Source organism: Platalea leucorodia, assembly GCF_965183815.1.
Source record: "Platalea leucorodia genome assembly, chromosome: 10".
NCBI classification, from domain to species: Eukaryota; Metazoa; Chordata; class Aves; order Pelecaniformes; family Threskiornithidae; genus Platalea; species Platalea leucorodia.
The window spans coordinates 17,934,328-17,954,229 of NC_138832.1; the positions used below are offsets into that span (position 1 = coordinate 17,934,328).

Consider the following 19,902-nt stretch of genomic DNA (forward strand, 5'->3'; position numbering starts at 1 on the left):
ATGGTTGAGCACTTTCCAAGAAAGCAAATTAGCTGCAAAACTCCACTGTGTATTGTGAGCTGAATGTTGTGATACCTGCTTACGCTCAGAATAGGCAGAGCTGCTGTGGAACAGCCTGTCCAGCTACTCCTGTCATTGCAGATGAGCTAGAAATCAAGAAAAGCACACACAGTGACCATGGCAATGCATTCCAGCTAACTCAGGGATAGGGCTCCTCTTCTTAACAGGTTGCTGACTAGTTATGATTTGCAAGAGTTAGATTGTTGGCGAACTGTGGCCAACATGGAGAAAATTAGTTACTTTATGTAGACTTCTTGTTACAGGTAAGGAATGCAATTTAATAAGTAACAAATCACCTTTTAGATGCATTTATCTCCTGAGCATAGGGCTTCCACCTACTGCTGCTAACATCAAAGAGCAGCTGACATCACCGTGACAGAATTAGGCCTGAAGTAACGTAAGCATGAAAGTAAGTAAAGGAGACACTGACACTGCACTGGCTGGACTCTTCGCCTCTGTGTTAAGCAAAAAAAAAAATCAGCAGTAATGACTTCACAGTGATTGCAGTCAGGGCACCCTCTTACGTGGGAAGAGCTACAGAATTATTAAGTGTGGGGGCATCTGGGGCTTTTAAAAACGGAACTTAAAGATGGCTCTGGCTAATCCTGGTAGAAACTCCAGTTTCCAATATAGCAAATACAGATTTTTTTTTTTTTTTTTTTTTTTTAATGCATGATGCTATTATACTGGAATTATACTAACATTAAAGATGCTTGTGAAACAGGAAAGTCGCTAAAATGTAAAATGCAATTTATAAATGTTTACAAAAGTCACACAATTTTATTTAACTTTGGTAAAGTAATAAAAGAGTACATATGAGTCACAATCTTGACATTCTCATAAGAAATGATGGATACAGTGCAGAATGTTGCATTTACATTAAACGCTTAGTTTTACTCAAGCAGAAGGAAACAGGTAATTCAACAGAAAATCCCACTGGTAATTTTTTAAATGTGAAAATGGACCTGTCCTTTTATAGTGAATTTAAAGCAGCAATGCAATTTTTGCTTAAATATTCCTTAGAAAAAAATGAGAATTTGGATAGTTTCCTAAGTTTAGTATTTGTCAACTCAAAACCAATGACACACTCATTTCCTAGTTGTTTCTCTGCCACTAAGTGTTGTTCCCCTCATGAGTTTCTTAGTCCCGTCCTGTAGGGTCCCCTAGTCCTTCTAGCCCTATTTAGTTGACAGGCACAAATGGTAGAGTATGTTTGTCAGAAGTGGGACAGGACTGTTAGCTTTTATTTCAAAGACAGAGCAATAAAATGTTTTCTGATATTAAGTTAACGTGCCCTTCTGATTCTAGTTTTGTGGGGAGTTTTATCAGGAGAAGTGCTGTCTATTTTGAAATAACCCATGATCTCTTTATCAAGATTTAATTCAGGAAAATGTAATATAAAATGGATGACGCCCTAGTATATAAATTTATATTTCCAGTACGCAAATTTATAGGAGCTGCACTTCAACAATCTGTAGTAAAACAAAATGTCACCAGGATATGTTCTGCATACACTACTGCTTTAAATCCCATAAATTGTGTTCCTTTCTCCAGCCATTTATTTTTCTTTGTTACTGGAGAAAAGTTACACTTCCTTCTGGATAACCAGTGTCATCCTCTAGCTTATTAATACACTGATTAGTATTTGATAGTGGAAATGATAAGGTTAACACATAGCCTAGCCTAAAGGCTTTGCAAATGCATAGGATTAAAAACAGCATTATAAAGTGTGGATATACTTTGAAAAGTGAGATCAGAGACTTCAGTGTTTGTTTTCCATGTTGACAGTATTTCTTTTTTTTTTTTTTTTTTTTTTTTTTAGATTAAAAGTAGAGAGATGCTACAGTTTAAAATCCAGCTGGATTTTTTTTCCCCTCTAGCATGCATTCCACTTTTAGATTCTGAAAGCCAGATTTAGCTTTAAGCTACCTTTTTATCTGCATCAGTTAAAAGTAAAGGTAGACAATTGAGGATTAGGGTCAACAATCTGATGCCAAAGAAATTAAATCTTTAGGAAATAAGGAGTAAAATGTCAATACCTTATTTTTATCCCTGAAGTAAGCAGTTGAGACGCTCAGGTTGAGCAGCTCAGATCTGAACGCTGTCATCTGAAATCACTTCCTGGAGCAGAACCACACTTTACAGGACAGTGTGTCACGTAACAAAGCTGACCTCCTTTTGGTATGCAGGATGCATGCAAAATCTGTTGGAATCTAGATCAATCAGCACAGTCATCAGCTGAAGATTAAATGAAAGTCACAACAATAATTGCAAATTCCTATCAGTTTCATCCTATATTACAGGGTGTTGAATTGTATCCATGTGAGACTTACATCTTGGAGAACTAGTAGTGGATATTCCTTATGTGCAGCCCATAATACAGCTACTAAAACAGTGCTTTTTCAGGGTGCTGATTCAGTCCATTAAAAAAGTTAAAAGTACAAGCTTAAAAAAAAAAAAAAATCACAACCAAATAGAAGGGGGGAAAAAAAAAGTTTTCACTGCACTGTTTCAGTGACTTGGGGACAGTTCCCGATGCTCTTCATAGGAATACAAGAAAGATTTAGGCAGTGCAACCACCCAAACTGTGTGAGTTCAGCATTACTTACACAGAGGGAGACAACTCCATTTCACCTTCTATCTTAAGAAGCTTCCTGAAATAAAAATGGCTTGCCTATTAAAGCTTTTCCTCTCAAAAAAGCAATATTCCAATTGTTTTGCTAGACATACATGAAAATATCCTATGACGTTTTCTCTTTTTATCAGTGTTAAAGTTTGAGACGCTGTCACGGTTCCCCCCAAGATTTTTCCAGAGCATAGGCTGTAACCAGCAAGTGATGTGAGCTAGGTTCTGTGGCCCCAAAAAATCCCAGCAACTGGAGCCCCAAGGCCAAACAAAACAAGCGTCAAGTTGAGCTGTCTGCAAGCACCCACACCTTAAACAGGTTGATACTCTCCGGCAACTATCCATCTTGGCTACCCTTACTTCAGCTTGGCACAAGATGGAGTAAGGTAGACCAGAATCTATCATCTGTGTTGTATCGCTTTATTAAAAACCAAGGACTACATGAACCTTGCGGTAAAACAAGGAGGCTGGAATTTAGGCCACCCGCTAGTCCCCAACACTGCCAAACATCAGCAGTATGTCCCCTTCCTCATACTCCGTTGTTAAACCTCTGCAATAAGTCTCGCAAGAAAGAACAGTCCAATCAAATATTTGTATTTGCAATTATCTTCTGTATCTATCCTCCCGCTCCCTCCCACAGTAAAATATAAATACAAAATGTTCACAATTATTTCAATGGCAAATATTTTTTTCTTCCTTCCCACATTCTTTACGGTGTATAAGGTGGTGGCTTTTCAAAAGGTGGAAAATACGGTGGCGAGTAACGAGGCGGTGCATTAGAGGACCACATATAGCTGGGAGATGGCGACACTGACTGGGGGTCATCGGAGAGGCCAGAAGGAGTGGAGGCTGGAAACACGCTGGAATGCTGCAGGGAGACAGCAAGAAGGCTGTAATGTAAACACCTCTTAATGTAAAGGATCCTGGCAAAGCGATACTTCATTACCACGCAGTGCAAAATTAACATTTCAAGGCTCTGCAAAACATACGTACATACAAATAAGTTATTCAAATAACTTGTTGCATTCAAGGTAAGCACAGCCTGTAAGTAACAGTTTTGCATAATGAGACAACTCAGACCTAAAACTGAAGAAGGCGTTAAAAAAAAAACAAAACACGTTCTTTCTCATCACTTCTGTGTACCTGCTGCATTTCACAGAGGCTGGACAACTGAACACTGATGAATCTCTCTCAAATCTTGGGTTTCACACATCAGCCAGTAGCAACAATGAACAGGCTGCAGATAGTATCTTCTTACACCACTTTTTCTCTTCATCACAAATAAAAAACCCCCAGAAATTAATGGTAACAAAATAATTTAATCCTTCAGTAAGTAAAAAGCTTGAAAAGGTGGAGAAACAAAATTTGTGCATGCCTGAAGATTAATTTCTGCTCTTCAAAATACCTTCGTTATCAAAAATACTTGAGGTCTAAAGCCTCGTTATGCAGCGCTGGCGCTGTCAGAGACCTGCGCACAGGCTGTGTTCTGTCCAGAAACAGGCGCTCAGGCACCACGCACCCCTTCACCACCCCGCAAATCCCGAATGTGCCCGGCTTAAGGTCCCAGCAGAGACAGAAGCGCGAGGAGGATTTGCGCTGTGCTGCAAGGGACCCGCGCCAGGGGCAGCGAGGCCGAGCTGTACGCAGCGGTGACCGTGGACAAGGTCGGAGGCGACCTTGTGATTTTACCTTGGTGGGATGACAGACTCTGCAGTAATAGCAGGTTGTTTTCAAACAGCATCTTTTTTGTGTCACGCCCCTAACAGCAACCTGTGACGGTTTATTAAGCGGATGCATAGACCGTGAAAGCCCAGCCTGCTCACCGAGGACCTCACAGAAAGCCATACAAACCACTCCCGTTTCAAACAACACGACAGCTCTTCCATCACACCCCAGTTCACCTAAAGCCCAATGGGTGGGAGCCCCCGGACTGCAAAGACATTTGCCAGGGCACTCCCGCGGCGACACGGCACCGGCGCTCGTCAGCAAACGCAGCCCTGGGTTTTCACCATTACAAAGCGCCTGCGCCCGGCTGCCTCAGCCGCAGCCACGAGTCCTGGAGGAGAGCTGCTGTGGCTGCAGGCAGGCCTGGCTTGTGCCGACTGCAGGCAGCAGCCCGGCTTTGTTAATGAAGCCGGCGGCTGGGAAGATGGCACTAATGCCTCTTTCAACAGGGGGTGAAAGGCAGAGAAGGCCACCGCTCGCCTATGTTCTCTCATCAGAGCCAAACGTGGCTCAGGACCTGCAAAAGTCAGAACGCTGCAGGATTGAGACTTTCTGACCCCATTGCCCCCAGCCAAGCCCAGAGTGAGGAGCAGGACACAGGCTCTACTCCCACCAGGGCCCTTTCCTCCTGCCTGGTTCCCATCATGGCCCACTGCAAAGGCCTTCCTCACCACGACCAGCTGGCTGGAGTGTCATTAGCCATGGCACAAGTCGTGGCTGCTGCAACACCCATCAGCTTGTGCTCCTCCAAAAACCAGAGAGCTGGGTCTGCCCTTTTAGAGTTGTGTGCGAAAGCCAGCCTCTTGCAGGGGCACAGGCTTCCTTCGAAATTCTGGAGCATTGGGTTTTTTTCATGTGAAAGATGTGTGGGATGAGTGGGAAGCACTGACTTGGCCAATTCTTGCACCAGAGGGAGTGCAGCCTTCGAAAGGAATTTGAGAGGCAAGGCTGGGCTTGCTCCGTGTGCTGTAGGATGGCAGGGGAGATGGTGTCAGGATGGAACAGACACTGCTTGGGTCAGAGCAGGGCTTGATAGAGTCTCCTCAGCTAATGCTTTCCCGCAGGCCCTCAGGTTCCCTGGAAGATAAGCAAGGCTCAGACTTGGAACTGCATTTGAAAGAGAGACTTGGCTATTTTAAATTTAGATTACCTCAGTATATGCCCAGCTTTTGTGCTGGCTCCTAAGCCAACACCTGTGCTTGCAACAGTGAGACAGAGGGACTTTAATCCGTCCAGCTGAGATATAAGCACTAGCAGAGCCCCAGCAGTACTTCTAGTCGAAAAGCAGGGCAAATCCACCTGTGGTGAGCTCTCTGCTGGTACTGTGGCTGCAGTACAGACAAACCCCGAGTTAAACAGCGCTTGGTACCAGCCGAGTGGCTGTGAAGAGGACTTTGCAGCAGAGCTTGGTTTGGTATGCACCGAGGTTGGCATTTTTGTAACTGTAGGAAGTTATACAACACTAGTGACTGTCCCGGGTTGCATTAATCTCAAAAATGAGTCACAAATCTGTATAAATATGTCCTAGAAATACTGATGTAAGTGTTCAAATATTTCTAGGAAGCCTGACAACAGTGTTGTCTAGTGGCACTAGCAGTAAAACCAGAAAGGTTTACATTCACGTTACCTCTAATGCATGGCTCTGATGGGGGAGATGGTGGCTATCACAGAGCACACCTCTTAGCTGATGTCCAAGACTTTAAGCTCTTGTTAACAAAAAAAGTCTCCAGCCCTGATGGTGGCAAAGGAAACGTATGATGTGTTAAGTTAACATCATCACTGCGGTAACATCCACCTGACAGAAGAGCTGAGGAGGAAATGTCCTCGTCTGCTTCAACAAGTGAAAGCTGATGTTGGCAGCAAGGTTCACATGAAATCACTGTTTCCAACAGCACAGCTCCATAACTCAGAAGAGGAAGGGATGCATTACAGCAGAGGTGATGTTTGCAGGGACCGTTCTTAGACCAGCGGAAGCACGTGGGAAAAAAAGCACAACAGAAGAGCTTTTCAGTCAGTATGTGTCTTCAGGAGCTCAAATAGCTTGTTTCCAAAAGCTCACCTGTTTCTCTCAGACACAGCAGTTGGCCTAATAAAAACTAGCACCTGAACACCTCACTGTGCCTCAGAGCACTGCAGGTGCCAGAGGCAATGCCTACTTTCAATGTGGCCTCTACCAGGGAACGACGGGGGAGGCAGGCAGCAGGTTCTGTTGCCTTCTCTTCAAGAACAGCTTTCAGGAAAACACTGCCTTAGTAAGAGAGAGCACTGCCAAGGACCAATGCCTGGTCAGAAAGATCTGGTATTCTCTGAAAGAACAGGAAAATTAAACTGTGTGAATGAAGGGAAGACAGCCCTCCAGGGTCCCACGGACCGGCTGGATTTAACCTTGCCGCTAAACAAGAAAACATCCTGTAACGTTCCTTACCTGAAAGTCGTATGCAGAGTAGGGAGGCAGGTGAGGAGTGCTGTGGTAGTAGGTGTTGTAAGATGTCACTTGTGGCCTTGAGTAGTAGGACACTGAAGGGTGTGCGTTTTCAACCGTGCAGTTCAGAGTAGGGAGGGAAGGAGTCTGTTAAAACAAAAAGGAGAGAATCTCAGGCTGCTAACCAAGTCACAGAAAGCTGACAGCTGAATGAAAGCAGAAATTATTTAAAGGAGCACTGTGTGTCTTTAGAGCTCAACTCTGCTGAATTAGCAACTGGCAACCCGGTTCCCTCTTAGGCAGCCCGTGAGTCCCGAGGTCATTTCATTCCTCAGCCACCTATTGTTTCCTCTCAGATTCCACAGAACAAGCTGGCAACAGCCCAGTGCACACCAGCACTCAAACAAAACAACCGTTCAGATTGCATCTTCACAAGTAGGAGGAAGAATCCATTAATTTTGATTACTCCGTTATTCAGTGCATTTTGAGATCAGCATATTTCAACTCCTCTTGTACTGCTGTTCACAGACACTTCGATGCATCTTTTTTTGCAGAGGTTTACAGGCTGTCTGGTATGGATCGAATCTCAAAAGGCCACGATGCACAGCTGGGAATGTGTCTCCTGTTTTGTTTGGGAAGATCTTGGTGAGCCTGAAAAGAGCGTAGGGAAGTTCAGGGTTCTGAAATAAGGCACCCTTAGTGCAGGGCCCAAGATTTGTTTGTAAGAAAAACGTATTGCCAGGACAACAAATGGTCTTTTCTGGGTGCCTCATTTTGTATCACTCTGAATGAGTCACAAGAGACTGAAAAAAACCCCAAATTTATCTGTTGAATGCTCAGTTCTCCCCATTGGTTTGTCCTCTGTGGAACAAAACTGTATGGAAGGTAACAGGCAGCCTGGTCAAGTGAGGGTATTTCAAAGCTCACACTGTCAGAACAGCATTTTTTTCATTATCTGAAGTTTGCAGTCTTTCAGCTAGTTTTGGTCCCCAGTTCACCCTCTCAGATTCTGCACCATGAAGAAACTAGATGGAGAGTTTCAGCCTAACAGAGCTGCTTAAACAGTCTGTAAAGCTCAGAACTCTACTGCTGCTATAAAATCAACAATTCATGAGCAACCACCACACATTTCCTTGTAGAAGGTCAATGCTATGAAAAGGAAGATCAATTTTTAAGAAAGAGCTTGTTTTTATTCATCCCGGTATTGCCAACACCTCCGAGAAGGTTCCTTTTGAAAATACAATCTCCCAATTCTGTTCATCTTTTCTAATTGCGTTCAGTGGTGACACCAGATCAGAAAGGTGAATCATTTCCACTTTCTCCTTACAGTTATTTCATGCTCTTCTTTCCAGCCTGATTGCAGTGATGCATAGATCATTTGCATTGAAATACCAATAGCTGTTTTCATGATTATCTTTAAAAGGCAATTTGCCCGATTTGTTTCATTTAATGCACAGAGAAATTGATACCAACTTACCATGTCTTTAAAGCCTCCAAGTATCGCTGCTGTAATGATCCCTAGGAATAGCCCCACTATGTTCAGAATCGTCGCCGACCAAAGCAAGTGGTAAAGGTGGATGATGTCCTGGCAGCTGCTGACATCAATGTATTCATAGTAGCCTCCAGAAATCTCTACTCTGCTAGATTAGAAAAAAAACCCCCAACAATAATGATTAAAAAATGTACCACACATCATAAAACCTAAGCACTTCTGCTAGACAGTAAAGTGCATTCTGCAATTTAATGATAGCCTGGACCTAACTACCAAGGGAGTGGGGATAAAGCCTGCGAGATCCTGTGCTTGTGGCATCCGAGATCTCCCTGCAGGACAACGGCAGAAGACGGCTTGATCTGTTGTGAAACAAACAAGTTCTGCAAGTCCTGCAAATACCCAAATGACCTCGAGTCTGAATCTTATTTCTATCATCTGAAATCTCCACAGAGATCCTGGAGGCTTCCCAAGGACAAACCAGTCTTGGAATTACGCAGGGAAAGCAGTCCGTGCCCCGAGGAGCGGCAGCTGCCCCTCAGGGCAGCACTGGCTGCTCCTCACAGCCCCAAGAGCAGCTGGGTGGGACGTGGGACAGCACAGGACAGCACAGCTGGCCTCCTGGCACCGCAAGGCTCGGCCACGAAGGACATCCACCCCAGCTGCTCTGCTCCAGCTGCCTGCCCTTTGCAGCCCTACAGTGGCATGGGCTGGCAGGACTCCTGGGACCCTGGCAGAGAGAGGTCTTTCTGCTCACATTTTTAAGCTTTTCCACATGCAGAAAAGAGATGGAGAAAACTCGGTCAAATCCACTTAGGTCATTATTTTGGAAAGGGAAGAGAGGCTCCTGCAACATACGGGCTGGAGTCTCGCAGGCAGGATTCTTCAGTAATGACTTCTCTCTGATTGCCGCCTAGGGGAACAGGCTGGCCTTCGGCGTAGCTTACCAGATGTAGTGGGCTACAGCAAATTCCCCTAAGAAAACATATTTACTGGAGGCAAACAATACTAAGGGCTTATGAATGACTTACCTCCTAGCTCACATATGGGGTTAGGCTCAAACTGCACAAGGGCTTTGAGGAAATGGGGAAGAACAGGCTCATATTTAAGGCCAAGAAGCAGGAGATCCAGGCTCAGCATCCCAGCAGAGTCTGCAAGGCCTGCAGGAACCTGCCCCCTTTCACAAGAGCCACCCTCCTTCCCCTCATTACTCAATTTCGGTTTCTTCTTTTCCTTTTTTCCGTATCCTGTTGCAGCGGGCCACTGCAGAAAACATTGCAACAAGGAGACAGCGATTCCAAGCAGAATTGAGGCAGAACGTAACCACAGGTTGTAAAAACCTGTATGTTAGCCTGCACGACCTCTGCATAACCTGAGCGCGTACCGTGACTGCCTTTAACGCTACAACCTGTATGTACTGTTTGCAAGAGCTCGTTCCTATGGAGATGTGTGAGAGTGTAAAGCTCTCAGCAAACCTTGGTGTACCACTGAGAACATTCAGCACTGTACAGATAAGTACAGCATGTACTTATCAATGGGAAGGGGCTCATCTGATGCTGGCACAGCCAGGGCTCCCAGTATCAGGAGGGATGCAAGATTGCTGTCATTTTTTTTATCATTTCCATCCTTTACACGATACGTGAGCTAACCAGCCTTGACTGTCCGTGCCTTTCTTACTGAGATCCCAAAAGAACCAGCACCTCCCTCAGTGCAGAACACCTGTGTGGCACTAAGCAAGATTGAGATGGTAATGACTGATATCTCGTATCAGAGAGGGGAAAATGGGTCAGAAGCAGGACCCTGAACCAGCCTGACTGGAGAAAAAAACAAACAAACAAACCAACCAAACCAACCATAAAAGTTACAAGTTTTTCTATTCCAATAACTTCTCTGTGTATCGCTCTCTTCAGCTAGTAAAAAGGGATCGTGTTCTGTAAACTGTCAAAGGAAAGTGTGAGCTTCACCCTTCCGCAATGGCTTCCACAGAAACAAGGTCCTACAGAGACCAGGGACTACCCTTCCCAGCACGCGGAACCACCCTCTCCCAGCAGCAGCTTTTGATCTTCCTCCACCACAGCCAATGATTTAAGTGGGGGCCAGCCCAACTAAGTACTGTGAGAAATGCTAAGCCTGAAACAGCCCCAGGCAAGAGCCAGCACTAAAAAAAAAAAAAAAAAAAAAAATCAATGTATTAATTGCTTGCTGACACACATTAGACACTCCAAATGATATAAGCAGCACATGCTGTAAATGAAGTTGGCTTAGGCACAGTAGTCAGATGTAATGATGGTGTGATCACTGCACAGTGGTGCTCGATTGGTAACCACCCTTCTGACTCATCTTTGCACAGAGCTGGTACACCTTCCAACCTCTTGTGATCATGAAGGATATTCAGTAGGCAGAGAGGACACTGATTTATGAAAACGCAGGTGGCACCAGCCTGTGAACTCTCCTCCCTGTTAGCAGGGTGGGGAATGAAACAGTGAGAAGGCGAGGAAGAAGAGCGTCCCAGTTTTTACATCTTCAATCTTCTAAAACAAAATAAAACCCAGTGAACAAGCAGTGCCAACAGAGGAGGAAGGTGTTAGGGGACACTCAATAGGGGAAAAACTGGGGAAGGCACCAAGCATGGAAGTAATGGAAACTCCCGCCCTCTTCATTTTTCCAGCCAGGCTGGCCCGGAGCATCCTCACCCGTAACTGGGATGGCTTTGGTGTATTTCATACACCCCTTTACTTGGTTACCTTTTGCCTGGGAGCCCCTGTGGCTAGCAACCACAGCTTAAGATCCCTTCCCACAACAGATGTCATTAACCGATACTTTCCTCCTGCCCTATCCTGGCCCTTCAGATACCTGCAAACCAGCATGACCACTGCTCGCCCTTCCCACGGTCAGGAATGGTATTTTTAGCTTACTCACTTTCCACAGTTGTACAGGTCACAGCAGAAGCAGGTGTTGGTTTTTATTTTCGGCGTGCAGGGTGCACGGCGCTGTGGGTGACAGATTGCCTGTGTGAATCCAGAAAAAATACATAAAGCACATAAGGACATAATCACCAAACACAGTTTCTGCTGCTATTTGGCCTGCTCTACATGTAGGTTTTGTGCTGATCTCCAGATTAGCCCCAGGCAGATTTTTCTTTCCTTATCTTGCAGCACAGCTTGTACAAAGTACACAGTTATACTGGAATAAAGACGCACTAGACTAGAGCAGACCAGCGTTTCCTTCCACCATGGGGAAGTCATAGATAAGCATGAGCCTGCATAGGAAGAGGGTTGTGCAACTCTTGCAAGCAGCCAAGACCCTGCTGAACTAACACTCCTCACCACACAGCAACTTAGAGCAAAGAGTTGTCAATAGGATGATACAAACTGAGAGCAAGATTCCCATATTGGTGAATAACTGACTAAAGCAATCAATTGTCTGCCTGTGGGTAGTAACACCCAAGCTCACATGGACAGTCTTTGGGCTGAAAAGAGAATGGACCCCACCAATGCCACTAGATAGTACTTACTTTGCACCTCAAGCAGGCTTTTTAATTTGGAATATAGTGGTTATTCAAAACTACTCGGGAACTTGTGAGGAAATCTCAGAGAGACTCTCAGTGCACAGCAAAGGCAGCTGAAGAGGTCCACACACACTATCAATACACGGCAGGAACATCCATCCCCAACGGGCTTCTCTTTGGAGAAGACAACAGACAGCAGAGGTGCAGAGGCTGGCATATGTCGCTCGTATCCACCGAAATTACTGCTGTCTGAACTCTTAACCCACCACCCTGCTCTTGTAACAAATGCGCAGCTGAAGTTCTAAAGAAACTGCTATCTTTTCCTCTCCCTCATCCCCTCCTCTCCACCTGCTCCTTCACTAACGTGGCAGTACCAAGCATGGAGGAATTCACTCCCTGAGTCCTCCCAGCACCCCGCTCCCACCCCAGGCCCAGCCTCCCACCCACTCCTCGCTTCGCAGACCTCCAGTACACCGGAGCATCAGCCTGGCAGCAGGTTCCTCCACCTGCACCATGAAGCCTGCCCCTTCACGGAGACAGCACAGCCGAACCCACTCTTACCTCCGGTGGGGTCGTGCTCTTGGAGTAGTACTGACATCGCCCCGCATACAGTGGCCTCAGATCCTGCCGACGAAAAAGCACCAGGCTTAGTGTTGCAGCGAAATCAAAATCAGCTAGCTGCTCCGGGGAAAGGGGCCAGGCTTTAGAGAGACCCTGCTCTCGCATCAGCACCTCAATACAGTGGCTGTTCTGCAACATCCCCACCCACGGCAGCCCCCCACCTCAGCCCCCCTGAGCCCCAGGTGATGTTTAACCCCGGTTCTTGGAGGCTTGTATTTCTTGCAGGTAGCACGGGAGGAGCAGGCTCTTAAGCCGGGCTCCTTAGGGTGAGGGCGGCCACCCTGAACTGAATGATTCATTCCTCATCCCCCCAGACACATTGCACGGCTGCCTGATGTGTTTCCCAGGGTTCTTCATGCTGAATCATAACAATTTCTTATTAAATTGTTGGCAAATTTGTCTTTCTGGGCTCTTGAGTGACTTGTGGGAAAGCTCTGGAGGACTTCCAATGGCTCAGCCTGCAAACAACCTGCATTAACATCTCACTTCAGGGCAGCCTGGTCCCCAGGGCAAAACTCAGGGAAAGCAACGCTGGATGCGTATCCGCTCCAGTGAGCCCTTCCCAGGAGCAGCTGGACTCGCTCTCTGGGCCTCTGATCCAAAGCTCGGGGTGGCAGGGCAGCGGCAGCAGCAGGCGACAGGGGGAACGCTATGTGCTAGCATGGCAGGAGCACGTCTCCAGCAAGATTACATTCTTGGACGGTTAGGGGGTGAAGCGAGGCCAAAAGCACGTCCGTTCATCAAGAGGCAGAAACCAGAGCTCTCGGCATCCCAACATTCTCAGCTCTGGCTGCCTCAGACACGCAGACATGCCCACGGCCGGCTGGGAGGAGGTGCCAGCTCATGCCATCACCCAGCCTGTGAGGTCGGCACCTAAAAATCACAGAGCACGGCTGCGGGGCTCCAACACACATGGCCAGGATCAGCAGTCGAAGGAGCTTCACCTTTTTATCAAAGCTAATGCTTCACATGCCCTCACAAGGGGGCCAGAGATAGCCAAGACTTGCCAGCTGCATCCAGACAGAGACCTATCACGCAGCTGAGCGGAGCTGCCCTTTGCTCTGTCAGCAAATCCTGCCGTCCAGCCGTCTTCCTCCCCTTGGAACGCTCAGGGCAGGAAAGGGAAGCCGGCTTTACAAGGAGAACAACGAGCCAGCTGACATGGGGAGTTTCCACTTCATGGACAATTCTGACCTTCTGAAATCCCTTTCCATTCTGACCACAAATAAACCCCAAATCTGTCTTTTCAATCCCATTTTGCCAAAAGTTTCAAAAAAAGTCGTCAAACTGCAGAGTTGCAGGACAAAAATCTGTTTGCAGTTAAAAATTTCAATTAAAAAATTGAAATGGAATTCTATTTTTTCATTTCTGTACTAATAACTGAAGCTTTTGCACATCCCACTGTACTAGAGTTTGGTCATGACAGCAGTAGCTCGTATTTTTTTAAGTCATTGACTGGAAACTGAGAACCTGCTGCAAGTGCTTCCTGTTTCTACTGTAACGCTTTAATGAGCTTCGGATCAAATTGCTTCATTCTACTACAACATCCAGTGGTTCAAACAGCATTAAGAACTACCTCTGCTAATATTTAAAATACAATAGATGTCACTGCTCATATATTGTCCCTCGGCAATAGCTGTAATTCACATCACACCTTATAGTTTTGAGACTCAGTAAACGCATAAAGCATACACAAAAAAACTAAAGCCAAGTTTTGAGATCTTAATGCTTGCTGCTCATTTCAAAATATTTTTGCAAAACTGATATATTTTTCTAAAGTTTATGATTTAAAACAGCATTCACCACATGACATGTATTTACAGGGTTTGATGTGGCCTGATACAGGATTATGGACACCATCACTTGCTTTCCTAGAGTAAAAGCATTGCAGGACCTGTGTTTTCCTGGAAGCACTTACTATGTGTCTGGCAGCAAAAACACCGTCTACTATGGCACAGCAGAACGCAGCAATGACGCCAAAGCTGATGAAGACGATCGATGCAACCAGCTGAGAAAGGAAAACAAAGCAAAGTATCATCTGCCTCTCCACAACCAAGCGTTTTGTGCCCTCTCCACAAGGATACGTAAGCCACAGTCAATAAGCCCTCAAGCAATCAATGACCCAAACGTTTGCCCAGGCTGCACAGACTGGTCTCATTGAAGGCAATGGGATGCACATCTCAAAGGAGAGCGTCTGCTCCTGCAAGGCGGCAGGAGTAGCAGTGTTGTGCCAGACTGGTTCTCTGGGGACTTGATATTGTAATGCAAGTTTTTCCATGACTCCAAAGTGCTAAACTTAGGCTGAGGATACACCTCCCCTTCTGGCTGCTGCTGTCCTTAACTCTTCCTGGGAGAGAAAGGAGGGGATTTCTTCTCTCCCCACCCTGGAGCGCTGCGGGGAGCTGCTCCTGTGAACACCTCCCTGTAAGGACACAGGAGACCGCTGTATGCAAACCTCTCTGGTGGGGCTGCGCCTTCAGGAGACAACGCTTTCACACGGGCATAAGCACAAAGCCACGAGATCAGAAGACAGGTGACCAGCCTACGCCACGGGTGTTGTGCACCCTCGCAGCAGCCTGGCTGCTCGGTGCCGGGTTGCGGCAAGCACAGCCCACGGGGCCTTCCCCTGGCTCCCGGGAGCTGCAAGGAGAGAGGTCTCCACCTTTGGCTCAAGGAGGGAAGTCAGACAGGTCTGATCCTCTCCCACTGGCCCCACCCTGCCCATTCTTAAAATTAGGGTGAAAGCATTCAGAAGTTAAACCAGCAATACTCAAACCCCAGCCCAGGTATGAGAAATAAAGTCTCTACTCCCACTACGCCACTTTAACCACCACCTCTGCCAAAATGCCAGTGCTCAGCTGTGGGAACCGCGCATGAGTGCCGACACAACCCCTCCTCGCTCCCGAGCAGCGGCTCAGCCGCTGCCAGCGGGCTCCAGACCAACTCATCACACACAGAGCTCCCAATACCGACCCCAATCCCCCTTGCCAACGCACATCGGGGATATCGACAGGGCTGTGGAAGGAGGGCAAGCGCAGCATTCAAGCAGACAGGTTCACAAAGACGTAGCTTGGGGAACTGCAGTATTTCCATTTAAAGAACTGAAAGCTTTAGTGGGTTTTTCCCTGATGGTTTTCCACTCCAGTGATCACAGCCTTTAAGTGTCAGTTGCTGGCGGCTATTAAAAATTGCTTCTCCACAAGTACCAAGGTGACTCTGGTCATCAGGAGCTTTGAGCAATAGTAAAATTCACTAATACCACAAATACAAAAATAACAGTTAGCTTGGCCAGCACTGACAGATATCCTGGGTCTCCTGGCACGAGGATGTTTGTTTTAAAGCTCCAGGTGCTAAGTTTGCTCGAAAACCTTGGTTCCTGCCACTGCACGAGAATCCAGTTCTCGGAAAGACAAGCCAAACCCCTTGACAAACACAAGCCAGAAGGATCCCATATGCATTTTTAAAGTATCTTGGGATTTTTATGTTCATCACACTATTTTTACCTGAACCTCCCTCAGTGAAAACAGACCTTCCTCCAGCAACATCCACGTGCAGACCAGGTCAGCTTGAGCAATGAGTGGAGGTGCAGGAGGGCTCACGTGGGACAGCCGAAATGGCTCCTGTACCATTGCTTACTTCAGTTCATTTCAAAATGAGAGAAAATGAAGTAGTTTTCTAGATGAGGCAAGTATTCAAGGCGTACACTGTCCCACTGCAAATAGAAACTGCAGCAGCAGACAGAGCAGGCTGTGAGATTAACCCAATGACCATACAAACCAGTCATGGTCACTAGTAACAAGCTGTTACTAGAATATTAGATGCTGTGCCACAAAGTACTTGCAGGTGGCAGCAGGTGACAAGTTTTCCAGAATCAGGTCCCAGGCTGGGACCTTGTTTCTGTCAGCTGCAAACAGCAGCATGTCCTCCCCACTCAGACCCCCACCATCGCCACATCTGGACCACACCTCGCACCAGCCATTACAGCAGCCACACTGCGTCACTGCCACCACCAGTGAAGCCACACAAGGGGAGAAAGCACAGCTTCTTACAGTCTCGGTGGAAGAAATGGCTTTTTTGGCTTTGGTTATTTTGTAGCAAGTTTAGTTTTTCTCTGGACTGTCCTTTCTTTCACACATACACGAAAGAGGATATTCTCCCTAATAGCATGACCCTTGGAGATGGGAAGCAAGCCAAACACTAAATATATACAATTAGGGTATTTATCGGTCACCCCTGCTTGCAGAGAGGAGCTGCTAATATGGTTACTTAAAATAATACAAGGTTAATAATGATACTTTCATAACAGCCCTAATAGGATATAAGGATCTGGTGTTAGAAATGGGTTTGCTCGCTGTATGTACAGTTTTCTCTCCCTCAGCTGGAGAAAGAAAAGCCTGAAAACCAACCACTGAGAACTTATGATAAAGAAAATCAAACAGCAAATAAAAACATACAAATTCATTTTAACAATCCCACGGTTTTCAACTAATCTCATGAGTTGCCAGCAAGATTTTTGATTTGGGGTTGACAATATTGTTACTGTCGCACGCAGAAGTCCCTCTCAAGAGCCGTGTGATATTAGTGATTGGTCTTTGCTCGTTTAACTCCTGCCAAAGACAGCCACACTGAGCAACATTCGGACAAGAAAATACAAACTGGGTTCGGATAGTGCAGGAACCATGAAGCAGGCGTGCTCTGGGCTGAGGTTCCCTTTAGGCCACAGCCTGGCGACACATGGGCTGTGAAGCTGTTGGTTATTACCCTTCCGTGGCATGGATGACTGTCACAAAGCCACATGAAACGCTGACTCCTCACTTGAAAACTGCTGAGCGGGCAGCTCGGGTGTACGTCAGAGCCGCCCGCGGCGCTGGCAGGCAGGCAGGCAGCGCTGGCAGGCAGGCAGCGCTGGCAGGCAGGCGGGCAGCGCCGCTGGGCAGCTGGCCCTCCCTGGGGGGACGAAAGCTCTCCCTTACTTTGACAAGCGGGAAGTGCAGATGCACAGCGTGAAAGCCAAGACGCTCGGGTGGGAAAAATGAGAGAGGTCTATTCCTGTCGGCAGCCTGGAGAGAAGCAATGAGTGCTGCTTCAGGTTAGCTCTCCCCGTCAGCCACACTGGCTTGCTTGACTCCTCATGCTCCCCAGCCAGCTTATGGGCAGAAACACGCACAAGAACACGGCAGCAGAAGTTGCTTTTAGCTCTTCCTGCCATCACTGAGGAGCAACTGCGTAACAAGCAACACCAAGACTGCCTTTTAGCAAACTAGGACACGGGGGAAGTTCGCAGAAGATTTTAAAAAAAAAAATCCTGCACTGCCAGTGGTATTATGGAAACATGTAATGGCCAAAGTTGCCACTGTAAAGTGCTCCTGGGCAAGGAGGAGATGTGACTAAAGCACAGGGACAATAAGTGACAGCTACCGCATGTCCTCTCTGCGGTCGGAGCAGAGACACGCTAGCTGCCAACCGAGGCAGCAGTGACGCAATCCCTCCAAAGCTGGGTCATGAGTGCTTTTTAGGACACAAAACGATAGAGAGATGAAAAAAATAAACACGGGCTACCCAGGGCTCTTCAGAATAAACAAACAAGTCATGTCAGAGCCACGCTGTCACTCACGGGCACTCCTGTGAAAAACGCAGGACTGGCATAACATGGTATTGCTCAACCAGACCCTGACATGCTGCTAATGCATGATGAGCAAGAGGCTTGGAAACCCTGCTAGGACAGAAGGAACAGGACATGTTGCTCTTGCAGAGCCAGGGTGAGAACAGCAAAAAATATCCATTGGGAAACCCACCTCCCCTGCGCTCTGTCTGACTGTGGGAAAGGCAGTTGTCCTCTCCTACAGGGTCTGCCTCACCCTCCCTCCCCTGCTCTGCAGGGAGCACGCCATTTGCAAAGCAAAGGGCAAGGCAGCCAAGCCCAGCCTCTGGATTAGGACAATCAGGAATTTCTCCCAACTCCCTCTGCAGCTTGGCAAACGTGCCTTAGCCTTGGTCAGCAGCACACCCTGCTAATCTGATCCCTGAGCCCCCCCTGCAGAGGCAGCTCCATTCCTGCAAAAGCAGGCAGCAGCGCTGGGCCAGCCGGACAGGCTGCAGGGACAGCACGATCCCCCCTTGGCCCTGTGCAACCTCATACGAGGAAGGCTGGAGGGATCGCACTGCCAGAGCATGGGGCAGCCTCCGGGGAGGGGGATCTGCAGCCGCTCTCCCAGGGGAGCCAAGCGGAGGCAGGAGGCAGGCATGCCCACAGGGCGCTCCAGCAGCTGAACTGTACCTCCCCACATGCTACCTCTAGCCACCCACATGTGGCAAGCAGAGAAAACAGGCTAGGAAAGACTGAGCCCGACAGCCTGCCGGGACCACATCAGGTACCAACTTCTTTTGATCTCTCTCTGAATTCTCCCATAAGACTTCCCTCCACCCTAAGCCGTGTTACTGACGCCTCCAAGCACTACAGCCCCTACCTTCAGGCACAGGCAGGAAGATGAGGGGTTTGTGAAACAGCGCCTGCAAGACATGTTTAGGGGCCATCAGAGACCCAGCCAAGTCCACACAAGTCTCCTGTGCGTGCCAAAGGGGGCAAATCTGGGCCAGCTCTGTCCCCGCTGCACAGCGAGACCCTCTCCCACCCCAGCACAAGCTCAGTTGTGATCGTATCAGCAGCACTGGACTCATCTGGTTTGTGCTATCTGCACGTTCACTGCCCACCTGCTCTCTTCTGAACGTTGCTCCCACGGGATGGGACACCAGAGACCTGCCTAGACAGCGGCTGCCCAGCCCCAGCACGTAAAAGCCTCCTTGCAGCGCGAGGAGGGAACCAGAGAGCGCTGTGGTCTGCACATCTGATCCAGCCAGCGCCTTCTGTGCTTCTCAGGTCCCCAACTGCTGCTCTACAGCATGCAAAGTTTCTTGGTTTTCCTTCCTACTTGAAGAGGTGTTTGGAAACAAGGACCAGCAACACGCATGTTAATCAGCAACACTGGAGAAGTTGGTTGCTTTTCAATTAGACCAGTCTTCATGCTTTTCGTCATGTCGATATCTCGAGTGACTTATTCTCTAGACATATCTATCGCAGGGAGCTCTGAGCACTCCTGTCCTCAGGAAGGACCTTCTGCTGGGCCCTCTAAGGGCTTTCACCTCCCGTCTCCAGGCTGGCTGTTACACCACCTGCTTGATCTTCTCTATCGTTTGCTTAGAATAGAAAGTGGCCAAAAGCAAGTTTTGCAGACCCCCAAGCCTCTAAGAATTTATTTTAAAAGATTTAAAACAAATGTATTATGTTTATGTTATTTACCATATTATGCATCACATACTGTGACAGCTCAACAGAAAAAACGCCGGGCATGAGTCTGTGAAGCACTGACCATCCTGAAAACTCCAAATGCTCAATTTTCAAGCCCTTTAAAAAAATCCCACTGAGTTCAATGAGACTGTGTATAGTCACTTTG

The 19,902-nt window shown here is 47.3% G+C and overlaps 1 protein-coding gene across 1 annotated transcript in view; it reads right to left on the reverse strand.

Annotated features, from left to right (window-relative positions):
* Window positions 1–816: 816 nt before the first annotated feature.
* Window positions 817–19,902, reverse strand: part of TMEM255A (transmembrane protein 255A) — a 28,253-nt gene continuing 9,167 nt past the window's right edge. The window contains exons 4-9 of the mRNA XM_082323455.1: window positions 14,370–14,459; window positions 12,392–12,454; window positions 11,242–11,330; window positions 8,311–8,473; window positions 6,837–6,980; window positions 817–3,554 (exon numbers count right to left, since the gene is read on the reverse strand). Of these exons, the coding sequence (XP_082179581.1) occupies window positions 3,396–3,554; window positions 6,837–6,980; window positions 8,311–8,473; window positions 11,242–11,330; window positions 12,392–12,454; window positions 14,370–14,459 (708 nt within the window). The 3' untranslated portion in view covers window positions 817–3,395. The remainder of the gene's footprint in view (window positions 3,555–6,836; window positions 6,981–8,310; window positions 8,474–11,241; window positions 11,331–12,391; window positions 12,455–14,369; window positions 14,460–19,902) is intronic.